The sequence below is a fragment of the Euleptes europaea genome, chromosome 2 (genome assembly GCF_029931775.1).
Source record: "Euleptes europaea isolate rEulEur1 chromosome 2, rEulEur1.hap1, whole genome shotgun sequence".
In the NCBI taxonomy this organism is placed as follows: domain Eukaryota; kingdom Metazoa; phylum Chordata; class Lepidosauria; order Squamata; family Sphaerodactylidae; genus Euleptes; species Euleptes europaea.
The window spans coordinates 22,166,649-22,194,177 of record NC_079313.1 but is presented as its reverse complement, the minus strand read 5'-3'; the positions used below and the strand labels follow the sequence as shown (position 1 = coordinate 22,194,177).

The 27,529-nt window shown below is 45.9% G+C and overlaps 1 protein-coding gene across 1 annotated transcript in view; it reads right to left on the bottom strand.

Moving 5' to 3' along the window:
- Positions 1-27,529, bottom strand: part of LOC130473173 (centrosome-associated protein 350-like) — a 105,243-nt gene that overhangs the window by 76,509 nt on the left and 1,205 nt on the right. Inside the window, 5 exon segments of the mRNA XM_056844702.1 lie at positions 1,391-2,037; positions 18,563-18,700; positions 19,184-19,300; positions 20,872-20,982; positions 22,485-23,045. Coding sequence (XP_056700680.1) covers positions 1,391-2,037; positions 18,563-18,700; positions 19,184-19,300; positions 20,872-20,982; positions 22,485-23,045 — 1,574 coding nt within the window.

Here is a 27,529-nt window from a genome sequence, read left to right as displayed (position 1 = left end):
ATGAAGGAGATGCCCCCCCATCCTTACCTTGGGGTAGCAATGGTCATAGAATCATAGAGTTGGAAGGGACCACCATGGTCATCTAGTCCAACCCCCTGCACAGTGCAGGAAATACACAACTACCTTTCCCATACACATCCCCAGTGACCCCTACTCCATGCCCAGAAGAAGCTTTCCTGCTGGGACAATCTGGAGGCCATGGGGGCAAGTCCCTGTCACCTTCTTCAGTAAGGAGCATCCCCCCCTTACCGCTGCTGGCAATGGTGGCAGTACTTCTGGCACAACAAGGTGCCTTTGAAGGCTGTCATGTGCCAGGCCTTGCAACTCAATGATGCAGCATTAAGGAAGGGCCATGTTGCTCTGGGGATCCAACCACAGGCAGAGCAAAAGTTGGTGAGGAGGGTGAGGAAGACGGATAGACAGACTCTGACGCCAGAGACGCTGCCCAACCCTTTTATCAGACTTGGCTCACCACCAGGCCCTTGGGAGAGGGTGGGTGCAGGGCTCCTGGGCATGTGCAGCCCCAGCCTCAAGAAGAGCAGGACATTCCAGAGTTCCCTGAGCAGCTTATGGAGAGGCTCTGGGCTGGGGTGACAGGGACCGAGGTGAAGACATGAACCCTCTTTTGTCTCCCCAGCAGACTGCTGCCAAACGCAGCGGTCCCTTCTCTAGTAAGAGACACTGGAGGGCACACAGAAGCCTGTTAGGTATGAACCTATCATTTTGTAAACTCACATCACTTCTAAATACAAGCACAATGGTTGAAGCGTAGCCCTTAAAAAGAAACCTTAGACTGAATCACAGACAAGAGCTACTACTCATATCCCATAGAGAGCCATGGTTTCTTTAAAGGGTAATAAACATCTGAAGCCACAGGCAACTACTGCTATATCCTATCACGGCAGTGAGGAGTGCTCTCAGTCTAAGCTAGAAGAAGGCTCAGTCATTCACTCTAGGAGGGAGCATGTAGATGTGAACAGAGTTGTAGCCCAGCAGCAAAAAGCTGTACCCATCCTGCTGCCTTGCTCAAAAGGCAAAAAGGACTGAACAACCACTGATTTACATACTAATAGATAATCTACTGTTCTAAATACTAATCATCATCCATTAATTACACATTATTTACAAAGTAGAAAGGTTTTAGTCAACTTCTATTTAGACCTTTCCAAATCCGATACTAAGAGAAGGACAAGATGCTACCATTCACACTGGTTGTTGCCACCCACCTGGTAGGCTGTTTTGAGGGCAAGAACTTTTTCAGCTTGGCTACTAACTCAGTATCTTCAAAAACTGCAATTCTCCCCAGCCATTTTTTGTATTGTTCTTAATTTTCATGCTTCTTTTTAAACGCTGAAACAGCAAGGAGTCACCCCTCCCCCAATAACCATACCTGTACCTCCTGTATGAATGGGGGCTGTGGCTCCTCCAGCAAGGCTTGATCAACAAGCAATTTGGAGTAAGTCTCTGGTAGTTGCTTGGGGACTTGCTCGGGAGCTGACACACTCTTTGGCTTATTAGCAACAGCCTCCCTCTGTTTCTTGTACAGTTCCCGAAGTCTCTTGTTCCTCTGTTCTGTTGTCTCCTTCTGTGCTTTCTTCTGTTCGCTCTGCTTCTTCTTCCTCTCCTGTTGCTGTTTAACAATATATTGGCGAACTACATCTGTATCATAGTGATGTTTCTTACATGTGACTTGAGGCTCTTTGTCAGCAGCTAGTTTGTCAGGTTTTTTCTTCATTGGGCAGTGAATCCTAGTCAATACAGCAGGCAATTCTGAATTCTGATTTTCTTCATCAGTCTGTTGCTTTGTACTCTGAGTCACAGAATCCACTTGTAAGTCACCAAGAATACCTTGGATATCCACTGACAAGTCCTTATTTATGTGGTGCTCTTTCTGTTCAGTATCCCGAACAGCAGTATCTCTCTTTCTCAAGCTATTCTCCCTTCTCATTTTACTCCAGGACCGTTTAGGATTTCTTGAGCAGGATTTTACGGACATATCCAGCATGGAATCAGATTCTGTCCTTCCAGTGTAAGATGCTAGAAGGAGACAAAAATAAATATTCCACTTTGGATTGTCTGAAGACTATATAAGGAGGGCCAGAGAACAAATGTATTTTGTTTTATGCCCCATGACTCAATGCATGAAAGCACATGACAGCTGGAAGTAGCATTTTTATTTAATTTCCCATATAAAAGAGAAGTATATATATTTAAAATATTATTACAAAACAGAAAGGTATTTAATCACTCTATTATTAAGCTTCAGATGCAAATTTTTCACAAGAGGACTGTAAAATGAAAAAGAGAGAAGAAATAATGACAGACAGGAATTAGTTTCTCTATGCACAACTATTGGATAGATTTAAAATTGACAAAAGATCTTATGGTTTTGAAGATGGTAAAACTGAATTTGAAACAGAACTGTGTACAAATTATAATCATGTTATTGCTAAAATGTGATATGAAAAGGAGGAAGAACAAGTAAAAGATTGCATGGTGAAATGGGCTACTAATTTTGGATATAACGTACAAATGGAACAATGGGAAAATATTGATTCCTCACGATGTTAAGCACATGATTATGCTAATTTTTAAAACCTAATTGCTGATATATTTTTGGATTTGGACAGAGGGCTAGGGCTGTCGATTCGGTTCGGCCCGAACTGAAAAACAGCCGAATTTCCCCTGATTCGGTGGTTTTTAGTTCGGGACGAACCAAACTCAAAAATGGCAGGAAACCGGGGAGCCGAATTCAGCGAGTTCGGGAGTTCACGAATAAATCCGGCAAATTCGGGGGCGTCAGTAAGCAGCATTTTCCTCCCCCGGCCAATCGGTGGTCAAGCTGGGTCTTCTTCTGGCCAATCAGTCAGGATTGAGTACTGGAGGAATCAGCTGGTGCGCGGCCGGGCTGGGGAGAGAGAGAGAGAGAGAGAGAAATCCTCGTGTGTGTGTGTGGGGGGGTGCTTGTGCACATTCGCTCCTTTCCATGGCTGCAGGGGGCACATTTTTGGGGGTAAAGACCCCAAAATTTCAGTGGAGCTTCAGACAAGCCTTCTTAAGAGACCCCCCCAAGTTTTGTAAACATTGGGTCAGGGGGTCCCGAGATATGGGCTCCCCCCTTTTCTCTTTCCGTGGCTGCAGGGGGTGCATTTTTAGGGGTACAGACCCCAAACTTTCAGCGGAGCTTTAGACAAGCCTTCTTAAGAGACCCCCCAGGTTTTGTAGACTTTGGGTCGGGGGTCCCGAGATATGGGCTCCCCCCTTTTCCCTCCCCCCTTTTCCATTTCCGTGGCTGCAGGAGGTGCTTTTTTGGGGGTGCAGCCCCCAAACCTTCAGGATATCTTCAGACGAGCCTTCTTAAGAGACCCCCCAAGTTTTGTAAAGATGAGTTCAGTGGGAGCAGAAATATCGGCTCCCCCCTTTTCTCTTTCTGTGGCTGCAGAGGGCGCGTTTTTGGGGGTACAGACCCCAAACTTTCAGCAGAGCTTCAGACAAGCGTTCTTAATAGATCCCCCAAGTTTTGTAAACATTGGGTCAGGGGCCCCCGAGATATGGGCTTTCCCATTTTCCCTTTTTCCTATTGGGATGAATGGGATCCTGTATGCATCTCCAGAGCAAAACGTCCCATGCTTAAATGGAATCGTCTTGGATTACCCAGTCCTCCTCCCAGCCCCTCCTGATGGAACAGAAGACAGCCACAGTAAGACCCCTTTGGGGGCTTTAATCTATACTTTTTTTCCTGTGTGTGTGTGGGGGAAAGCAGAGTCGGTGGGTGTGGGGGGAGGGAGCAGTTTCTGTGGGGGAGGGGAAGCCAAAGGGGGCTTTCGCCCGTTCTGCCTGGGGTGTGTGTGCCCCCTCGAGTCTCTCTCTCCCTGGTTTGAGGGGGGGCTTCAGTGTGTCCTCAGGTTTTCCCTCATTCATAAGATCGATTAGATCTATTTTGATACTTGCTCAAAACTGGTTTTCAAATGGTGACTTAAAGAATGCATTTGCCTGGTCCCAGTCCTATGCAAAAGGGGAAATTCCACCCCCTCCTGTTCCTTATGCATAGCTGGCTGCCTCTGTCCCTTTCCATGCTTTGCACGGTTGCAAAGGTGTTGCTTTGCAGGGTTGTGTTGCTTTGCAGTTGTGTTGCTTTGCAGTTGTGTTGCTTTGCAAACTTCTTAGCACCTGCCCCGCCCTTTGCATGTTTGCAAAGGTGTTGTTTTGCAGTTGTGTTGCTTTGCAGTGTTGCTTTGCAATTGTGTTGCTTTGCAAACTTCTTATCACCTGCCCCGCCCTTTGCATGTTTGCAAAGGTGTTGCTTTGCAGTTGTGTTGCTTTGCAAACTTCTTAGCACCTGCCCCGCCCTTGCTCTCATCAGCTGTTTGTCGGGGCTGGGAGCTTTGTGGGTGGGTGGCAAGCTCTGCTCAGAGATGCACATTAAGGGCGGGGGACCCCTTTCGGGTCCCATATCACAGTCCCCCCTGACCCAATCTTTACAAAACTTGGGGGGGTCTGGCAAGAAGGGTCCTTTGAAGCTCCGCTGAAAGTTTGGGACCTCTACCCCCAAAAATGCCCCCCTGGCTTTATTCGGCTGAATTTTTTCCCCGAACTTTGAATTCCCACTGAATTGCACGGACCCGAAGTGGGGGAGTTCGGACTTCTGCATATCCCGAATCTAAACGGGCCGAATTCAGCCGCATCCGAACTATACCGATTTTTTTTAATTCAACAGCCCTACAGAGGGCAACCCGCTCTTAAAGAAGCCCTCGTTAGATCCGAGGGACCTTACCAACTACTACCCCGGTGTCCAATCTGGCATATCTGGGAAAGGTAGTTGAGAGAACAGCTGCTGAGCAGCTCCAGGCTTTTCTGGATGAAGCATCAGTCCTGGACCCATTCCAGTACTGCTTCTGCACTGGCCATGGGACAGAGATGGCTCTGGTTGCCCTCATGGACTATCTCCTTTGACAGCTGGATCGGGACAGGGCGGGCTGCTGATATTATTGGACCTGTCAGCAACCTTCAACGTGGTCGATTATGAACTTTTAGACCACTGCCTCGCCGACATCGGGATTTGTGCTCAGCCCTGCAATGGCTGAGTTCCTTTTTCTATGGTAGGGGACAGAGAGTGATGATTGGGGAAGAGGTGTCACAGCGGCGCCCTTTGGTATGTGGGGTGTTGCAAGGTGCGACCCTCTCCTCTATGTTGTTTAACATCTACATGCGTCCTCTCGCCTAGCTTGTCCAGAGTTTTGGGCTTGGGTATCATTAGTACACTGATGACCCCAGCTTTATCTGTTGATGGACGGTCATCCGGACTCCGCCCCGGACACACTGGCCACACTGGATGCTGTGACTGGGTAGTTGAGGCAAAGCCGGCTGAAGCTTAATCCATCGAAGACGGAGGTCGTGTGGCTCAGCCAGGGTGGCCTTGGGGTGGAGTGCCGTCTCCTGGCTCTTGACGGTGTGCAGTTGACACCTATGCCTGCTGTCAGGAGCCTGGGTGTGACCTTGGATACCTCCTTATCTATGGAGACCCAGGTCACAACCATGGCCCGGTCGGCTTTCTTCTATCTCTGCTTGGCCAGGCAGTTGGCGCCCTAACTCTCCTGCCCCGACTTAGTCATCCATGTGACAGTCACCTGTCATCCATGTGACAGTCACCTCCAGGCTAGACTACTGTAACTTGCTCTACGTAGGGCTGCCCTTGAAGCCCAGGTGGAAACTCCAGCTGGTACAAAATGCAGTGGTGAGACTTCTTAGGGGGACCTCGTCATAGGCTCATATTACACCAGTGCTTAAATAGATGCACTGGCTCCAGCTGGAATATCGGGTCAGATTCAAGGTGCTGGTTATTACCTTTAAAGCCTTACACGGTCTGGGGCCTTCGTATCTACAGGACCGCCTCTCCTGGCATGTTCCCCAGAAGACTCTTTGTTCAATGAATACTAGTCTTTTGGTGGTCCTCGAAGAATGTCTGGCTGGCCTCGACCAGGGCCAGGGCTTTTTAGGCCCTGGCCCTCACCTGGTGGAATAGCCAGGGGTCGGCAAACCGCGGCTCCTGAGCCGCATGCGGTTCTTTGGCCCGTTGAGTGCGGCTCTCCGAACTTGGTTTGGAGCCCCTGCTCTCGTGCCGGCTCACGCCGGCAGCCGAGCTGCAGAGCCGGCGTGCCTGAGAGCGAGAGAGAATGAGAGAGAGCAGGCGAGCGGGCGTGCTGTCTCTCCCCCCACCACCGTGGAGAATGGCCGGGTCCCCTTTTCCCTTGCCCTCAATGGTTGGGAGGCTAAAGCCTCCCCTTCCCTCTAGCTGTGCGATTGCTGGGCGGGCGCCTCGGCGGTTCCTGGCCCTCCCCGCCCGCCTATCAGCTGTTGGGCGGGGCGGAATTCCTTTGGTAGACCTGGCCTCCGGCTAAGTCCCATTTGGAGGCCATGTCTACCCACTGGCTTTCTTGGCGGTAGATCTGGAATCCAAGGAGGGGAAAAAGTCCCCCTTCAGAGGCCAGGTCTACCAATTGGCTTCTATGGGCCTCCGGAGGCCAGGTCTACTGCCAAGAAAGCCAATGGGTAGACCTGGCCTCCCAATGGGACTCAGCCGGAGGCCAGGTCTACCAATAGGCTTTTATGGCGGTAGACCAGGCCTCCAGACGAGGACTCCGGACAGGGAGGGGGGAAAGGCAGGGACTTACAATTTAATTTTTATCAATAAATAAGATCACTATTAAGTATGATATCAAGTTTTATTCAGTGTACCTATAGTTTAATTAAGACTTAAAACTTTAATTAAAGTTTATTAAGTTAATAAACAATGTACCTACCTATATACTTTAAGTTTTAGAAATTTGGCTCTCAAAAGAAATCTCAATCGTTGTACTGTTGATATTTGGATCTTTTGATTAATGAGTTTGCCGACCCCTGGTATAGCCTCTTGAGTGAGACCAGGGCCCTGTGGGACCTTAAAGAGTTCTGCAGGGCCTGTAAAACAGAGTTATTCCACCAGGCTTATGGTTGAGGCCAGCTACAGTTTCCAATATATGTTTTCTGGCCTCCCAACCCTCACCATTGTTGTATCTTAATCCATCTGCTTGCCTAGTTAAACATTTTTACACCTAGAGGTGCCTAAGTAGTTTTAGGATAATTGTTTTTTTATAGCTTTAGGGCTATTTTAAATGCTGTTTTAATGGTTTTATTGATTAAATGGTTTTTACTCTCTTGTAAGCCACTCTGAGCCCGGTTTCAGCAGGGGAGAGTGGAGTGTTAAATTGAAACAATAACAACAACAACAACTTTAAACTTGTATTTAAATAAATACACTCAAAGTAAATACACTCAAAATGAACATTACACCTAACATTATTTATATTTTAAATGCAAGTCTTTTCTATATACCATTCAGATACATTCATAACATTAATACATTGTTTCAGAAATTTATGTGGGGTTCCTTACCACCTCGGATTTCTTTATAGAGGATGCAATTCCCATTCAATAAAGGAGGTGTGGTTTCCCTGATCTTAGTTTATATCATCAGGAATATTTGTTAACCTGTACTAATTATTGGGATTGCTCCTTGCTGTTGGACTGTCCATCTTTCGCTCTTCTAGAGGCTTCGTGTCTGGTGCCCCTCTCTAAGTGGGATGTGTTAGGTAGGGTTGCCAACTGCCAGGTACCGTGTTTCCCCGAAAATAAGACATACCCATAAAATAAGCCATAGCAGGATTTCCAAGCATTTGCGCAATATAAGCCATACCCCGAAAATAAGACATAGTGATAGGCGTGGCTATGCAGCGTACCGTACCGGCGCGGAGCGGTAAAGAAGACGGGCTCCCCCTGTCAGTTCCCAGTCGTTCTGTGCATGCTGCAAGCTGAGGCATAGAGGGAGACGTACCGGTAGAAACTGAAAGTAAAAGTCTCAGTGAAGTGAGGAGCAGGACGCTCTGCTTTAGGTATTGTGTGTCCTCAGGGGGAAGAAGTAAAGCTGTGGCTGCCGTTTTACTCAGCACTGTGGGTCTCTCTCCCCCAGCACCCCTGGTTTGAGGGGGGGGGCTTCAGTTGTGCAGTTGTGCATTTGCCAGGTCCCGAGTCCAATGCAAAAGGAGAAATTCCACCCCCTCCTGCTCCTTATGCATACGGTAGCTACCGGTACTTGCCTCTGTCCCTTTCCATGGTTTGCAAACTCCCAGGCGTCAAGTGTTGCTTTGCATGCTTTGCATGGTTGCAAACGTGTAGCTTTGAATGGTTTGCATGGTTGCAAATGTGTTGCTTTGCATGGAGCCCTTTATTTAGCTGCCTCCACCAAGTTATCAAAGTTAGTTCACATGCAGGGTAATCTGTTTTTGTCTCTGTGAGCTCTGTATTTGAAATTCATTGGGATCCATGTGTTGGGGTTAATGATATTTGTCTTCTGCACCTGTTGGATTAATTTCTTTTTTTAGTCTGTGGCAGAAAGGAAGGCAGAGGCTTGGATCCTTTCCTTCCTTTCAGCTTACAGAAGGCACTTCCACCAGGCAAAGTTAGGCAATTTCCCCTCACACTGCATGCTCCTTTCCATGGTTTGCAAACTCCCAGGCGTCAGGTGTTGCTTTGCATGCTTTGCATGGTTGCAAACGTGTAGCTTTGAATGGTTTGCATGGTTGCAAATGTGTTGCTTTGCATGGAGCCCTTTATTTAGCTGCCTCCACCAAGTTATCAAAGTTAGTTCACATGCAGGGTAATCTGTTTTTGTCTCTGTGAGCTCTGTATTTGAAATTCATTGGGATCCATGTGTTGGGGTTAATGATATTTGTCTTCTGCACCTGTTGGATTAATTTCTTTTTTTAGTCTGTGGCAGAAAGGAAGGCAGAGGCTTGGATCCTTTCCTTCCTTTCAGCTTACAGAAGGCACTTCCACCAGGCAAAGTTAGGCAATTTCCCCTCACACTGCATGCTCCTTTCCATGGTTTGCAAACTCCCAGGCGTCAGGTGTTGCTTTGCATGCTTTGCATGGTTGGCAATCCTAATAAATAGGCATAACTAACCAGGAGCCTTGTACTTTAAAGATTAACAAGTTTTTAGCCTAGCATGGGCTTTTGTGAATTACATGTGCTTTAGAGTGGCCGCCTGGTTGTGACAATAATGGTGGCGGTTCCGCGGTGAAAACTCTGTCGGTTCCCCCCCCCCATCGCGTTCGCCGAGCTTTGGCTGCCTGGCTCAGTCCCTATGAGGAGGCGGCGGCGGCAGCAGCTGGGCGGCCATGGGCTTGCTGAGCAGCCGGGTGTGGAGGGGGCAGGGGGGAGCCCCGCACGGAGGGGAGGCAGCGGCTGCAGCGACTGTGGCCGTGAGGGGCGAAGGCCACGGCGGGAGCCGTTGGAGCCACAGCGGGGCGGCCAAGAGGAAGCGGGGCGGCCATGGCGATGGCACGAGCGACAGTGATGGTGACGGGGAGGGTGAGCGGGAGGAGCGGCTGCTTAACACCCCCAGAAGGTACTGAGTGGGGAGGCGGACGCCCTAGTCTGTGGGTCTCTCTCACCCCACACAAACACCAGGGGATAGGGGAAAAGCTTCAGCAAGCAGTCTTTGAATAAATGTAGATTGTTGTACCATACTTAATAAAAATAAGACATCCCCTGAAAATAAGCCATAGTGTGTCTTCTTGAGGAAAAATAAATATAAGACGGTGTCTTATTTTCGGGAAAACACGGTAGTAGCAGGAGATCTCCTGCTAATTCACTGATCTCCAGCTGATAGAGATCAGATCACCTGGAGAAAAATGGCCGCTTTGGCAATTGAACTCTATGGCATTGAAGTCCCTCCCCTCCCCAAACCCCGCCTTCCTCAGGCTCTGCCCCCAAAATCTCCCGCCAGTTTAGAAGAGGGACCTGGCAACCCTAGTATTAGGGTCTACTTGTGCTAGAGTGGATCCCATCCCTCCTGCAATTTCTGCAGGTAGAGAACAATGGTTTATAATGTAAAAGAAATGTTGGGTGTGTGTGTGTAAAAAACAAAATAAAGGTGCAAAGTCCCCATAGAGGAAAGCAGGGCTATGCCACCTAAAATGGTGGTGTGGCCACACCACCACAGAAAGAGGCATTCCTGGGGCAAAAAGGGCTAGGAAGCTGCCTAAAGGCAGCTCCGCCCCTGGTAACGCCTCCTGGGACGCCGTCACAGGAACTTGCACCGGGTGAATGCTGGTTGTGCTGGCAGAGGAGGCCAATGCAGCTCCAAAATGCCCCCCGTGTTAGCATAGTGCCTATTATCATGGGATAAATGGGCACTAATGCCAGCTCAGGCTCAAGTTGGCTCCTAAACTGGTTCCCCCCCCCTTAGGAATGCACCCTTCGTGTTTGGCTTGCTGTGAATTTTATATCTTTTGTCCATGAGAATTCCCATTGTTGGAGAAATATCTCTTCCTCAAAATTTTGCATCCATTTAATCTTACGTGTTTTAACTTGTTCTGTTTTTGTGTCAAATTGGAGTAACAGCTTATAAATTCACCCTAATAATTGTTCTTTTCGCTGCATTATCACATATTCAAATTCTGTCAGTCCCCTTATTGCACCTCTTGCTGTGTGAATGTCCTTTTTTAATCTTCAAACTAGTTGAAAGTATAATCACCACTGTACATTTTTGCCTTCATCCTTTATCTTTTCCCAAAATTTAATTTCTCCTGGGGAATTTATCATATCTCCATATGATATAAAGTCATTGCTTTTTCTCACATTAAAATCATTGTTCTTTCTCATCATTGTTCTCTCTCCCATCATAATATGCTTCCATGGGGGTCATTAGTGGGGATAACAGAGGGCTGAATCTTCTTTGGGAATAATATTGTAATGAAGAAACATCAAACTATTGGGATTCCAACTGTTACTAAAAACAATCCCTGTGTAAAGTCCCTCCAATACACAAAGAGCAAATAAGTTTATCAAAGACTTTTTGTAGTACAAGGAGACTTTCTGCAATTACCCAAGAAGCATATGATACAATGTAAAAGTAGAGAAAGGAAAACAGAGTTACCTGTAACTGGTGTTCATTGAAGTCTTCGTACAGACACACATATGGGACTGCGCAGGCGCAGGCCAGCCTCTCGGTGGAAGATTTTTCTAGCCTCCTAGAAACGTGCCCCTCCCCTCCTGGGAGAGCGCAGCGGTTCCTTCCCGCCCAAACCACCACGTGACCCAATGGGAGGGGCGCCCCCTCCTCCCTCAGTTCTTGTGCGCCGCCGTGTACTCCTAAAGTAAAAGAAAAAACAATAGTGAGCTACAGCGGGGATGGAGGGAGGGATGTGTGTCTGCACAAAGACTTCAATGAACACCAGTTACAGGTAACTCTGTTTTCATTGTCAGTCTTTAGTGCAGCCTCACATATGGGATTTTAGCGAGCTACTCACGATACTGGAGGTGGGAGGCGCACTATTGGAATAGTGACTGCAGCACTGCCTTTCCAACATCTGCCTCCTTTCTCGCTTGCAGGTCCAGTGCATAATGCCGGACGAAGGTATCAGCATCCGACCATATCGCTGCTTTGCAGATGTCTACAAGGGGGACCCTCTTGTGGAAAGCAGCTAATGCACCTGTGGCCCTCGTGGAATGCGCTTTGATGATCAGCAGACATTCCTCACCCGAAGCATCATATGCAGACCGGATAGCAGCCACGACCCATCTACATAATGTCTTGGAAGAAGCAGACTTCCCTTCTTGGGGCCCGCATAACAGATAAACAGAGATTTATCTATTGTAAAATGCTTAGTTCTGTCTAAATAATAAAGGATAGCCCTCTTAACATCTAAAGTCTGCAAAGTTTTTTCAGCCACTGACGAGGGGTTAGGAAAAAACACAGATAAGGTAATAGGCTGTGCCATATAAAACTTGGAAACAACCTTGGGTAAGAATTCCAAACTGGGGTGAAGGACAACCCTCTCCTGGAAAACCTTCAGGAAAGGCGGGTCTGACCTCAAAGCCGCCAATTCACTTACTCGTCTGGTTGAGGTAATGGCCACGAGGAAGGCCACCTTCCTGGACAAAAGGGAAACAGGACATGTACTCATAGGCTCAAAGGGGGGCCTAATCATTTTAATGAGGACCAGCTGGAGGGACCACTGGGGAACCAAGACAGGAACCGGGGGGAAAACATGCAACAGACCCTTCATAAATCTCTTTGAGAGGGGGTGAGAAAAAACAGTCGACCCTTCAATTGGGTCATGGTAAGCGGATATCGCAGCCAGAAACACCTTCACCGAAGACACCGCTAATCCCTTACGTGCTAACACAAGCAAAAACTCAAGGATTAACGTTAGAGGGCAGCCAAAGGGTAGGGCACCCTTTTCTGAAATTGCGTCCATTTCCTAGCATAGGAATCTCTGGTAGAGGGTTTCCTAGCCTGTAACAGGATCTCTTGAACCTCACTGCTTAAGGTATGTATACCCTGTGCATCGATCAGCCACGCTGTTAGGTGAAGTCTGGGTATGTCTTGATGCCATACACTCGCCCACACTGGCAGATCCGGGACTTGAGGGAGGGGAATGACATTGGGACCGGCCAGTCTGACTAACTCCGGGTACCAGATTTGTCTGGGCCAGCTGGGGGCGATAAGAATACAAAAGGCGTTGTCTGCCACAATCTTGCCCAACACTCTGGGTAATAGCAGGAAGGGGAGGAAGGCATAGCAGAACCGGTGGGATCAGCTGATCTGGAATGCATCTCCCAGGGAGATGTCGTCGTTCCCCGCCAGGGAGCAGAAATGAGTCGCCTTTGTGGATTCCCGGGTTGCGAATAGGTCCACCTCTGGGTAACCCCACCTTGCAAATATCGGCAAAAGGTATTTGTCCTGGATAGACCATTCGTGATTGGTCCCATAATCTCTGCTGAGACTGTCTGCCCACGTATTTGCCACCCCTGCAATATGGATTGCCCTGATGGTGACTCCATTGGAAATGGCCACCTCCCACACCCTGATGGCTTCTTTGCAAAGGGACCTGGAACCAGTGTCCCCTTGTTTGTTGATGTAAAAGACGGTACTCCTATTGTCTGACTGGAGGAGCACCTTGCGACCTCAGACCACATCTGAAAGAGAGGTAAGGGCCAGACGTACAGTAACCAATTCTAACATATTAATATGGAGGGTGGATTGTGGCACCGCCACAACCCTTGAACTGCATGACCCTCACAATGGGCCCTCCACCCCTGTAGGGAAGCATCAGTGGTCAGGCTCACTTCATGAGACCAGTACCCGAAGGGAATACCACTGAACAGGTGAGCATCAACCAACCACCAAGTCAGAGACTTAAGTATAATCCGGGGTATCGAAAAATGGTGGAAGGGGGAGTGTAACGTAGGCTGAAAAACACTGAGAAACCACAGCTGCAATGGTCTCATGTGGAGCCTAGCATTCAGGACCACTGCTGTGGTAGAGGCCATTAGCCCTAGCAGCCTTTGGATAGACCTGACGGTCTGCCAATGCACCCTCTGAAAGGAACGAGCCAGTTTCTTGATAGAGGCAGCCCTCTCTACAGGGAGTAGACCAAGGCTTAGGTGGGAATCTAAGGCAGGGATGGGCAGGGATGAGATGGGATTTCTTCCCATTTATGGCGAGGCCTAATCGCTTGCATGTGGACAGGACCAGGTTGACCTGACTCTCCAGGATGCCAGGAGATGCGGCTACGATCAGCCAATCATCTAAATAGGGAAAAATGGTGCAGCCCAGGGTCCTGAGGTGGGCCATCACTACGGCTATGGTCTTAGTGAAGACCCGGGGAGCCATGGCCAAGCCAAAAGGGAGGGCAGTGTACTCGTAGATGTTTGAACCTTCCTGAACCTCAAATACTTCCTGTGGCTACTATGGATGGAAATATGGAAGTAAGCATCCTTTAAATCCATTACCACAAACCAGGCCTCTGGGGCCAGCAATTCCATAACACTTGGAAGCGACACCATTCAGAAACATGAAACAAACAAGAATTTATTCAACTCTCTGAGATCCAGTATAGGCCTGCGACCTCCATCTTTTTTATCTACAAGAAAAAATTTGGAGTAAAAACCCCACTCGTGGGAAGAGGGAGGGACACACTGAACAGCCCCCTTGGTGAGCAACTCTTTTAACTGAGTTGCGACCTCCTCTATTGGGTTGTCAATGGCAGTGGAGGGGGGGTATAATGGGGGTAAACTTCTAAACTCCAACTTGTAACCCATCATAACAATTTGAAGGACCCACTCATCTTGGCAGATGGCCTGCCACTGTGGTAGGTACTGGAACAATCTGTCCAGGAAAAACTGATCTTCTTCCTGGACCTGTGAGAGTCAGAATTTGCGACCCTGGTGGTGCATATCCTTCTGAGGAGGGGGCGCCGAGGAGGCTCGGTTCTTATTGCTTCCAAAGGCATTAGGTCTCCTCCCATTCCCTCGATGTTGATACTGTTGCCAAGGATACGGTTGTTGTTGCTGCTGCTGCTGCTGCTGTGGAGGCCTGTAGTAAGAGGGATAATATCCCTGCCTCCTCTGGGGTTGGAAGCAATCTCTGCTGCCACTAGTAGGGGGGAGGACCCCATACGATCTGGCTGTTTGCCGGTCTGTCTTCTTTCTTTAAGGAACTCATTGGTCGATGACGAAAAAAGGGTCTCCCCTTCGAAGGGTAGGTCCTCGACTCTAGCCCTGGTGACAATTGGGAGTGCAGTGTTCCTGAGCCAGGAATGCCTTCGAATTGTGATGGCTGACGCTAAGGTATGTGTGGAGGCGTCAGCCGCATGCTTTCCTGCTGCAATTTCCTGCAGGGAAACTTTCATGGCCTCTGTCTGCACTTGTTGAATTGCCTTCCTAGGCTCCTCTGGGATGTCATCTAAATGCAAAGACATCTTCTCCCACATAAACAGCTGGTAGCCGCCCAGGATGGTCTGGTAGTTGGCTATACGAAAGTTGAGAGCTGCAGAGGAGTAAACCTTTCTCCCCAAAGTGTTGAGCCATTTACTTTCCTTGTCTGAGGGAGAGGACTGATGGCCGATCTTGTGTTTTGATTGCATCTCCTCGGTAATGATGGAAGAAGGAGGAGGAGGGTTTGTCAAAAACTAGCAGGAATCAGGTTTTACCCTATAAAAATTCTCTACTCTCCTTGTGGTGGGGGGGGGGGTAGAGGCTGGTTTGGTAAAGATGGGAGCTTGAATGTCTTTAAGACCCTACAGTACAGGAAACAGCACCATATCAGCAGAGCCAGCATGGAGTCTGCTCAGGATCTTGTCCTTTGGCCTGGTGTCAATTGCAGCGACGTCAAGTTCCAGGGCTGCAGCAATTCGGTCTGCTCTAATCCTAGAGTCCTCAGTAGGTGAGGAGTTGTCTTGGTCTCGGACCTTATCATCCGGGGATGATTCAGAAGTGGCATCAGAGGCAACAGTTGTCGCAGAGGTGCCCTCCATAGGGTCATAAAGGTCCAGGGAAGGAGCAAATTGCTGAAACTCAGGTTGAAGAATAGGAGGGTTAGGTTGAGCAGGCAACATCTGTTGGAAAGGCTGACCAGATATATCCAAACCTCTGGATCTGCAAAAGTCAATCCAACTAGAGATGTCAGCAGGAGAGATGAGCACCTGTTGTGGATGTTGATAACCCTGCCACAGAAGGTTGGGAGGTGCAGGGGAGCCTGAGCGGGACTCAAAACCCTCAGGCGAAGGGTAGATTAAATCTTTTTTTAAATAATTTTTTTATTATTTTTCCAAAATTATTAATCACATGGTTTAACAATAACATAAACAGTAAAAAGTAAAAACAAATAGGTAACATTGTTAAAAATATTTATATATAATCAAGAATAGTTGACTTCCCCTACACCTCCCTTCATCTTGTGATAAATTAGTAATCTCTTTTGCATAAAATTCTAATCCTGATACTATTGTTAATATTTATTAATCTCTTTGACATTTATATTTTTCAACGGAAAAAAAAGAAAAAGATTAATAGATAGTAATATCATATAAAGGAAAGAAAAAAGAAAAAGGAGATAAGAAAAAAAGGAAGAAGAGAAATAGTAAATCTCACTAATAATAAATGGATTAGTATAATAAAAATCATTTGATTATTTCCATTAAAAATTAATTATTTTGTAAGTCCTCCTTTTCTCCCTAACACTCATTTAATACATATTGCTTTTCTAGTAAATTGATATCATATATAGTTCTATTTCCATTATAACCAATCCTTTTAACCAGTTCCTTTTTGATCTTATCCAGAAGAAAAACTAGACTCTTTTAAATTAGTCCCTTTGTCCGGAATTTGCAGCATTTCTTTCTTTTCCACATTAGCAGTGATAGTCAGAGCATCCTTGGAGATAGTTGGTAAAATCTCTTCTGCAGATAAATAATTTCCATAGTAAATCCATGTTGCAATATCTTCCATCCCAAATTCAAAGAAAAAGATCCTGACAGCCCCAGTTTTTCTACTCATTAAGTCCTCCAAACAGGTGTTGAAAAGTTCATCAGGCAGATTAAGGAGACAGAGGTCAAAATCACTCACATTCAAATCCATTGTTGTCAGATGGGCTATTGCAGATTGTTTATTGTAATTCCTCGTTTCCTTTGCAGGGTTCTTCTGTTCTTCATCTCTCTTGTCAACTAGAGGGCCCTCTAGTATCTCCTCTGATCTCGTTGTGATAATTTGTGTTTTTATGTCTTTAAGATCATCTAAGATGATGTCCAGTTTTTGATTAATAGATTGAAATGAAAAGTTCATCAAAGCAGAGAGTTGTTCCATCTGTTTAATCAGATATTCCATGGTTGCTACTTCTGAAAATTCCTGTTGAAACTCAATTAATAAAATCCAGGCAAATTCCAGTGTAGTAAATAACAAGGAGGTGCTGCAGGAATCAGGATCGTAGACCTTTCGTCTTCTTTGTAGTCAGGAACTTGGGAAATATTTTCCAGTTACACACTAATACCACACTTCCAATTCCAAGTTCTCTGGCTCTCTCATGATGATAGATTGTTTCCGGGAAGGATGTGACAGGAAGGCTTTGTTTAGTTACAAAGACTACTCTTTGGGGTGGGGGAGATTTCCACTCCTCCCTCCCCTTTATACGTAGTAGTTCCTGATTGGTAACTGAAGTGTCTTTCAAAAATCTTAGTTGTTATGTCTTCCCACTGATCAAATTGGTAAGATTCCTGCCGAGTTATCTGATCTTTTCTTGTTTTTAAAGAGTCATTTAAACATTGAGTGGGGAGATACGGATTCGACAGATGTATTTAGCAGTCTCCTGGCACTTCCTAATCCAGCTAAAACAAAAGAGTTCTTTTACTCAGATTTTAGGAGAGTAGGTATTCTTGCTTCTCTATAGTTACTAGATGGTAGTAGATAGGGGAGAGCGAAGCCTAAATTCCAAAGAAATGTCTGTGGCGAACTATTACCCCTCAAGCTGGAGGGACTGCTACTGAGTCTCCGAAGTCGTAAAACTCAGAGAGTTCAGTAGCCAAACCGCTCTTCATCGGCTGCAGGAGATTTCCTGATACCCGTTCCACTATTTAGGAATCGGGAGGGGCGCGTTGACACCCCTATTTAAGACGTTTCTTGGTTCCCCTCCGGGTGCCCCCGGGGAGACGGGTGCTTCGCTCAGCTGCCCTAGCGGAAGTCAAGGGTAGATTAAATCTTGTTCCAACAATGAATGAACCGGTGACCCCACCGACGGAGTCTTAAGTGGGGGGGGGGGGTAACAGCCTGCGCTGTTTTAGTGCTGGAGCTTTTATTCCTTTTGGCAGACTTGTCTTTATGCTTTAACTTTTTGGAAGAGGAGGAGGAGGAGGGCTCTAGAGAGGTAGAGGAACTCCTTCTCTTTTTAGAAGACGTGCTTGGGTCCGGAGGCATCGGGGCCGTAACTGTCGGGCCCAATCGTGAGCCCGTCTGAAATGGTGCCGGGTCGGATGGAACCGAGCCGACTATCAGCTGGTCGGTCGGAACTGAAGATGAGTATGTGACCAAGTTAGGGGCCGAGGCTTGCTACTCAGACATTGGGGCCCGGGGCACGGCTTTTTGCAATGGAGCAGAGCTCCTAGCTGGGGCCGAGGAAGTACTCCTCTTTGCGGAGTTAACCGACGCCGCCTCCAATCGATCAGCTGGTGAGCGGGTCGGGGTGGAGCGTGCAGACGCGGTTTGCTTAGCGGCAGCCTCTAAAGATTTTTCCCACAGGGCAGCCTTTAAACGGAAGGCTCTGTCCTTTCGGGCCGTATTAGTAAACCCCTTGCAAATAGTACAGGCTTGTACAACGTGCCCCTCTTCAAGACACAGTAGGCACAGGTCGTGGTCGTATAGAGAAAGATCCGACCTAGGCCAGATGAACTGCCTCAGGTCACGGTAAGTCTTTAGGAAAAACTCACAAATCAGAGATCACTAGAACACTTCTACACCAAAATGGTGGCGAAAAAGAAACTGAGGGAGGAGGTGGCGCCCCTCCCATCGGGTCACGTGGTGGTTTGGGCGAAAGGAACCGCCGCGCTCTCCCAGGAGGGGAGGGGCACCCCTTCTGTTTCTAGGAGGCTAGAAAAATCTTCCACCGAGAGGCTGGCCTGCGCCTGCGCAGTCCCATATGTGGGGCTGCACTGAAGACTGACAATGAATAACACATATAGCTCTGCTTACCTGATTTATTAGACCTATCACTCCAACTTCCATCAATGGAAGACGGTGCCTGTTTCGTTACTCTAGGTGCTGGACCAAGTATCTTCCTTGCCAATCTTTTTCCATCCCGCCAAGATGACGTACTTATATTGAAGCTTCCTAAATAAAGAACCAGCAATGATATAGAGATTGCAATGTACCTTGGGTCGTGAACTAGTAGGCATGATACAGCTGGAAAAATAACTTCACACATTACAAAGTACACTGGTTAGGTCTGGGTCCCCATCCTGCATCAGCTATGACCCAATAACATGTAAGTTGTAGGTTACCCTCAATTCCTGAGCATGTGGTGCCCAATTAGGAGCACAACCATGGTGCACGTAGCTTTCCCCCATGCCATTTTCCTAACATGAAACAAGCCGGGGGGGGGGGGGGGGCACTACTGGACCTCTTGGGAAAATGCATGTATCCCAAGGAACATGCTGGTTTCTTCAAATATGACGAGGCAGAGATTGTTTAAGTGAAGGGACAGCATCTTCCATGGAGTGGGTGCTGATACAAAAATATAAGATTTAAATTGGACCCTGTTTAAAAAGAAAGTACAGGCAAAGTGTAGGCTTAAAAGCAAGAGTTAGAATTCACCTAGCTTAGAATCATGACCTGGTAGCTCTGTCACTCTCTGGACTTCGTGCACTGTTCTGGCTGCCTTTTTCTTCTTCCTTTTTGTAATAGGTGTATCCTTCACAACAGAATCCTCTTCTGAAAATCAGAAGAAAACATATTCACAAATATTGTTTGCTACCTACATTATTAAAACTGGGGTAACCTACCTTTCTCGATTTTGGGAGGGAAGAAGGTTGTTAAGTCCGTGTGGGGAGGACACACGAGGTCGAGACGGAGTTCCAACACAACGCGTTTATTGTAGTACAGAACAGAACTGGAGAACACAGTGGAAACGGCCCTGCTTATATGCTCCTCTGGCCGCCTGCGGCCACTCCCCCCGATCTGTGATAGGGGAGGAAACAACCCCGGGGTACCAATGGCGCGTGCCGGCTTAGGGCCAAAGGCGCGCTCTGGCTGTGGCCAATCGTGTGAGCAGGGCTTAGGAGCCTTCGCCCACGACTCAAGCTCCTACGTCCCCCTGCATATTCCCTAACTATGTACATACACAACAAAGGCCACTTGGGAGTGACCGGAAACTCTTCAAGCAGTTAAAAGGAGCTCTTTTAGTGCTGCTGCAATCACTTTCTTATCCTTCCTTTGAAAGGTACTGCAGAAGCTTCTGTTTTTTGCAAATAAGAAAGAGACCACCAGCAACACCCTTTCCCATTCTCTTCCTCTTTTATGCATGCTCAGACACACTTTTGCTGTGGGTGGGAAAGGAGGAGTCTACTGTCTTATCCCCTGCATCAAAGCTGCCTCTTTTAGAAGTGTGACTAGCCCAAGGTGTGTAGGAGTGGGGAAACAAATCCAGTTCACCAGATTAGAGTCCACCATTCATGTGGAGGAGTGGGGAATCAAACCCGGTTCTCCAGATCAGAGTCCACCGCCTCCAACCACTGCTCTTAACCACTACACCACACTGGCTTAAACACATAGCTGTATATTTTCCCCTGCAGGGCAAGTAACAACTGAGGAGACAGAGCAACAAAGGAAAGGTTTTCCCACCTGAGCACTGCAGTCCTGCTCTTAGATGCTGTAATTTTTGAACAAACCACCATTTCGTGACAGACTCTACTCATTGAGCCACCATTTTGTGACTTTTAGCTCCCAAGGATCTTGAAAAAAAATTAGCAGCTCCCAGAAAGATAACGTTTATTCTCCCCTTTCTGGAATGATACTAAATAAATGCCTCCAGTCTATCAGCATTTTAACATTTATTAGAATTCATGAGAGTAGGCTTCTAAACCCATTAATTTAAATTGAATTAGAAGTGTGTAACTCTGCTCTGGATTGCCCTGTGGGTATTTTTCAGTTTTATCTTGCCTTACTAATAGTTCATAAACTAACATAAAATAGAGAACTGATACATTGTTATCTGTGGTTATTTAGGTAATATCAATATGATAAGTATGTCATCCTGGCAGGATGGACAAAGATTTACAAAAAAAGATAATGAATATTAATACAAATAGATGTAAAAAGATACTGGGACAAATATCTAAACTATAACAGCAGGATAATCAACCATCATTCACTAAGGAGTTTCTAACTTGCACTTTTGGTGCTGTGCATGAGAGGAATTCACAGGGGTGAAAGAAGAGGCAGTACACATGGTCTTTAATTCACTGTCATTGCAAACAAAATGGCATAAGAACACAGCTCCTTACCCTCTAACGGGAATTCCAAGTCTCGATAGAGCTCTGTACTGAGATTGAGAAATTCTTCATGCCATACCTTCCCACCAAGAGTATGAATCTTGGCAACCAATGGATTGAAACCTAACAGAAATAACAAAGCTATACTGAGCAAACCATTTTTAAAAACTAATTGGTTAACCTAAGAAATCTCCTCCATGTTATGGAGACTGAAATTAATTATATCAGGGAAAAGTACTATTTTAAGCATTTAATGCACGTTAGCTAGTTCATTACCGTAAAGATAAAGATACAGAGACCGTAGTGTATACTATATAATTTCAGAAACTTTTGTATAGAAAAACAGTATTCATTACTGGGTATTAAAAAATAAGGTACAGGAGACATTACAGGAAAAACCTGTTGGAATATTAGGTTAGCAGAGTGCTCAAGGCACATAACACAGTAGAGTCTATCTAGTTTGTTTGTGCTACTAAGAAACAGTTACACACACAGGCTCTTTATCTTTGCAAAACTAATATGAGTCCTTTACTGTAAGAAACTCCTATCTAGACAGGATAGAGTAGAGACAGGATTCTAATCTAGATTAGCTAAAATGCAGGAGGCATGTCCTGCTCTCATAGTGCCGAGATGAGAAGGAGAGTGGGCTGAAGGTGTCAGCCGGAAGGAAGGGAAGGAAAGGAAGGTTCCCTAACAGTGCAATTCTAAAGTGAGTTACTCCAGTCTAAACCCATTTAGGATAGAATTGTAAGAGTAGCGATCGACACATCAAAGGGATAGCATCAGAGCAGTAGAAAGGAAGGATGTTATGACTCTCTATAGTCCCCCTCTGAAGTCTGAGGCTAAGAGACAGTGCATAGTCCTTCACTTCCAACAAAACTAACCCCCAAAAAGGACTAATGAAGCTTTAATATATTTTACTAATTTCTAAAGAGCTGCCTGAATGCCAGCATTATGTTTTATGTCTGTTGTGCACATGCAGCAAGGCAGTAATCTCAAATAAGCCATATAAGAAAAAAAAATTCCACTTAGAACACTGTATTGCTATGACAATCACTGCCAGCTTAAAATAACTCCAAAATAACTAAAAGCAAATAAATGCAAAACAGATTGTGACAAAATCTGTAGCAACCCATAATGGTGCCTGACATTATGTGGCCCCCACAGGAGATAAGGAGTAAGGGATGGGAGGAGGGGAAATATGCATGGGGCCATGAGGAGAAGGCATTAGGGCCAAGCCAGCCCTGATCAATTGGCCTGTAGGATTTTTGGGGGTAGCTTGGGGTTGACAGAGAACTGGGAGGCTGAAGGAAAGCAGGAGGTTTGAGGTGCGGAGCAAGAGAGCAGGAAGCCAGGACCAGCAGGGAATGGCATTTTCCCTCCCACACAAATTCTCATGGATTCCCTGCTTGTACAATACAATACACCTGTATGGGAGGGAGGAAAAATGCAAGCGGAGCCAGGAAAACAGAAAGCATTATAAATGTTAAAATATATCAGCTGGGTAGAAGTCATTTCTAACCACCCCCACTGCAAGCATTGAAATAAAAGCCACTGGCTTAATTGAACCTACCAATAAAGATTTATCTTTGTCTACACAAATACTATAGTCAGAGACTATGTACCTTTATATGAAGGAGCAGGAGATGCAGCTGCTTCTGTTCTGACTTGAAGTGTTCCTGTATTCTCTGCAGCTGCAACAATTACTGGATGATCAACATAGTCCTGAAACTGTCCTCTGCTATTCAGTTCTTCTTGAAATTCCCACTGCTTCCTAATCCTTTCCTTCAGTTTTTCCAGTTTAGCATCATGGTGGTGACGCTTTAAGATATCTAGCCTGTGGGCACTAGAGGTACTGGCAGAGGAAGCTAGAGATTCGGCCAACTGCAGGTCTTTCAACTCAGCATATGGAACTGTGACACTCAGAGACATTTTAGCATACTTCTCTCTGGATCCCTCAGTCTTTTCCTCCTCCAATCTGGTAGGAGTTACAGATTTTAAAAAAGGGTCTGAGTTCTGCAAGGCATCGATTGCTGGCCGGTCATTCAAATATCGGACAACAGTTTCATCTGCAGAAGGGCTTTTGAAATCTCTATTTTGCAAATCTGGTTCACCTTGCTCCAACTGGCAAGAGCTTTTATTAGATGGAGACCACTGGGAATCCCTAGCAAGAGAGGCATATTGCACTATAAAACAAATGTGGGACATTGTATACAACTCTGATCAAGCTGTTTATCTTCAGATTTGTAAAGAAAGAACTGCTTTTACTAAGCAAATATCCAATTTCTAAATGATCTTATTTTGGTTGAATTTCTTACAACACATCTTTACCTTTAAGGCAGGGGTGGGAAAACCATTTTTCTGCAAAGGGCCATTTGGATATTTATAACATCATTTGCGGGCCATACAAAATAATCAACTTAAATATTAGCCAACCAAGCCCCAAGCAGGCAGCTGCCCCAGATGACCCCCCCCCCATGTGGGCAAGCAGGCAGGCAACCAACCAGTGGTGCACTCGCCCACCTGGTGGACAGGAGGTCTGTTGCACCAACCGGTCGTAGCTGTCCAGCTGCACACTGGAGTTGCTCCTGCTCAGCATGGTTGGGGCCAGATTCTACAGCTGGCTCCTCCTACCTCCAGGGATGAAATGAGGACACACTGGCTAAAAACTCGCCCCTCCCCCCGCGCGCCCCCGTGTGCATTCTGGCCCTGCCTCCTTTAACACCTCCATTGACGTCTCTTCCCAGCCCTCTTGTAGTACAGAGGGAATACGTTTCACCATGGCCTGGGTGGGAAAGGATTAACACAGTTTCTTGGGCGGTCCTAGCAGCTCCATAGCTAACGACTCTTCTGCAAGGGGGGGAAAAGGTTCCTTTTACAAATGTACAAATGGGGGAGGGGTGGTCATCCTGTTTCACTGCCCAACATAGTTATGGAACCATTCAGTTTCCTATTATGAGTGACAATCTCTGAGATCACAACAAATCATAGATAGGTTGCCAACAATCTGGAAGAAATAATATCTTGTCCCTTTAACAGAGTATTGATGTTTGGAAATGGGCAAGTGAAGTTTTGAAAGGAGGTAGCAGCATGGTGTAATGGTTAAAGTGTTGGACTAGGATCTGGGAAACCCAGGTTCGAATCCCCACTCTGCCATGGAAACTTGCTGGGTAACCTTGGGCCAGTCACACTCTCAGCCTCGACCCTGGCAAGTCTTTGGACTGGAGACTTCCAAGGAATACCATAGGTGTGATGCAGAGGCAGGCAATGGAAAACCACTTCTGAACATCTCTTGCCTTGAAAACCCTATGGGATTGCCATAAATCAGCTGTGACTTGTTGGCAAAAAAAAATCACCTGGTCAAATAACATTTTATTAAGCCTCTGTTAAAGGGACAGGACATATTCTCCAAACTACTAGCAAATCATAGAGAAGGGAAAGTACTCTATTTGGAAATTTCAGCCTCTCCACACATCCAAATCTCCCCCACCCGTCCAGGATTCTATAAACTAGGCAATTTCCCCATCTCCCTCTGTTTTTTCCTTTAATTTTCAGCATTCTGTGCCTCCTAGATTCTCTCAGTCCTCATCAAGCCAGGTTTTTTAGAGGGGTAGGAGGGTCTTGTTTTTGTGGTAAATGTATAAAGTCATATGTTCTCCATACCTGGGAATTCTCTAAATATGCTGTATATTTGTTTTCCTTACTGGCACAGACCACTATTTACTATAAAATACAGTAACATATTATAAATGTAAACTACCCTTAATAGTAGAATGCAATCAAGCTAAAGATAGTCAAAACCTGGGCCTCTGTAACCATTCAGAAACTTCCAAAAACAAGTCAGCTGGACATTATACTTCTATTTTGATATCATAATTTGACTTTTCACATTTTTGCCACACAGACCTAAAATGAGCAGAGGCCTTATTACATTCAGAATTACTTTTCTTTTTCATGCTGTTATCCAAAGCTGTACTACAAAGAGTGCTGCTGGGAGAACTCTCCGTCTTTTGGCGAGAAGACCTGCGGGCTAAAGCAAAAAAAAAATCATAATCCAAAAATCAAAGTATATAAAATGCTCTTGGGATTCCATTAGCACTTAAGTATAGTAAGTAAACCATTAATCACCTTAAGTGGGAAGCAGTCTCAGGCTTTCAGTAATAAGCAATTAAAGGAAACCAAGGGACTCATTTTAAAATAAAATGTGTAAAAATAAGTATTAAAAGTATGACAATTAGTGCAAGTTACTGAGTAATACTATTCTGAATTATAGACCCACATGTTGGTCTGTATTTTAGAACTCAAGAAGTAGGTTTGCCAACCTCTAGGTGGTGGCTAGAGAGCTCCTGCTATTACAATCTACAGGAAACAGAGAAAATGGCTTTGGAAGGTGGACTCTAATGCAGGGGTGTCAAACTCAATTGATATGAGGACCAGATATGACATAAATATCACTTGGTCAGGCCGGGCCATGTGTCGCCAGCCCAGATCGAGAGTGTACAAGGGACGCAGTTTTACAGAAACAGCCTGATCCCTTAAAGCTTAGCACAGAATAGAACCATTTTGTTGTGACAACTTTACAGCCATTACATGTGTTAGATATTTTGCAATCTGATAGATTTTCTTGGTATCTGCTTCGAGATCAGATAAGAGGAATGGCGTAAGGTTCTAAAGGAAGATCATATTTGGCTAGAATGGGTAAAATCTAGTGAGTTTTCTCTACCTTCCATTTTTTATAGAAGAGGAGCAGATAGTTTTGGGTTTCAATTACACTGACTCTGCAGTCACACAGGCGGTCAGTAAAAGGCATTTTCAAAAAGCAACCATTAACTGCATAGTTAAATTGTGGAACTCCCTGCCCCAAAATGTGGTGATGGCTACCAACTTGGAAGGCTTTAAGAGGGGAGTGGACAAGTTCATGGAGGAAAGGGGTATTCAAGGCTACTATTTTAAAATGGATACCAGTCATGATGCATACCTATTCTCTCCAGGATCAAGGGAGTATGCCTATTATCTTAGGTGCTGTGGAACACAGGCAGGATGGTGCTGCTGCAGTCGTCTTGTTTGGGGGCTTCCTAGAGGCACTTGGTTGGCCACTGTGTGAACAGACTGCTGGACTTGATGAGCCCTGGTCTGATCCAGCAGGGCTTTTCTTATGTTCTTATGTAACACCTGGGAATGCCTTGGGTAGAACAGCCCCAAACCCAAGAATACTATGGTCAGGAGGCATGAATAGCCACCCACCAAGTATTTCACATGCTAGATCAGTGGTTCCCAAACGTTTCGGGCCACCGCCCCCTTGGTTCCACAAATTCAACCCCAGCACCCCCTACCCTATCCTATAAAAAGCATTATTCAAAATAGGTGTTTGCATGACTCTCTAAAGAAGATAATAACAATAAAATTTCAAAACAGTAAAAATTAATTGCACATATATTCAAAATCAATACTTTTTAGTTGAAATGTATTAAACAAAACTGATCAACTTGATCCAGTGGTACCAGCTCTTCAAAGTCTGGAATAAAATTCTAATAGTTTTCACCAAATTTGCCATCATGGCGCCATAGCTTGATCTGTTGTAAATTAGTGAACAACACAGTTGAAGGGGCCAACCTCTAGCGCGCCCCCCTGCTGCCCTCTTGTTTCTTAGTGCCCCCTAGGTAATCCCTCTGCCCCCCGGGGGTGGTACTGCCCACTTTGGGAACCATTGTGCTAGATGGTAGGTAGCTTCCACCATTGCCGGCTGATGAGCAGCGTTTGTAGGGGACTCAAGGAAACCAAACTGACACATATATGAATGTCAGAGGACCTTCTCCTTTCTCTTTGGTGAAGAGTTGGGCGATGATATTTCCACATGGCAACCTGGGCCTTGGCATCTCTGTGTCGCAGATTGTACCCAATCTCAGCTTCTGAATTGTAGGAAAGTATGAGGTTCAAAGTCCCAAGATGACATGTGAGTGCTCCATTGAGATCAGCTGTTTCGACATGCAGGGCTCCCCAGTATTTGGGCCCCAGAAAAATTTCCTAACACTGCTGTCTTGAGGAGTCACCTTATTCAGGTGAAGATGGCCTTTTATGCATGGCTGTTTCCCTCATGGACACCCCCCCTCAACTACTTTGGGGCTTTGTTTTGATTATGCATGCATTTTCTGACTGTCAGAGGTTGCCTTGCTCTCCCTGTGCGTTTCCACGCATTTTGCCTGCATTTTCTGGATCCTGGCTAAACAGCATCCAGAAAATGCACAGAAAAAGTGCTGGGAGAGCAAGGTGACCTCTGAAGGTCAGACAATGCATGTATAATAAAAACAGAGCCCCAAAGTAGTTCGGGGGTGACCACGCGGGAAACAGCCATGCATAAAAGGCCTATATCTCAACCGTTACCCCAGCTGACAGGCACTGGACTTTTGAGTCTTAATTTTTTTTAAATTTTATTAGAAAAAAACCAATGACAATACCAAAAACTAAAAAAAAGCAGAATTACTGACAGTCTTCGTAATTTAAAATACATAATAAGATCAAGTCTCCCATGCTACAGCTTATTTCTATGTCTTCATATTCATCATTATGTCCTGACTGAGAGCAACGCATTCCTCTTTCCCGCCCTTATTTATGAAATTCTCTATTTTACTTATTGTATGTGACCATACAGCATCCAATCTTATTGTAACTG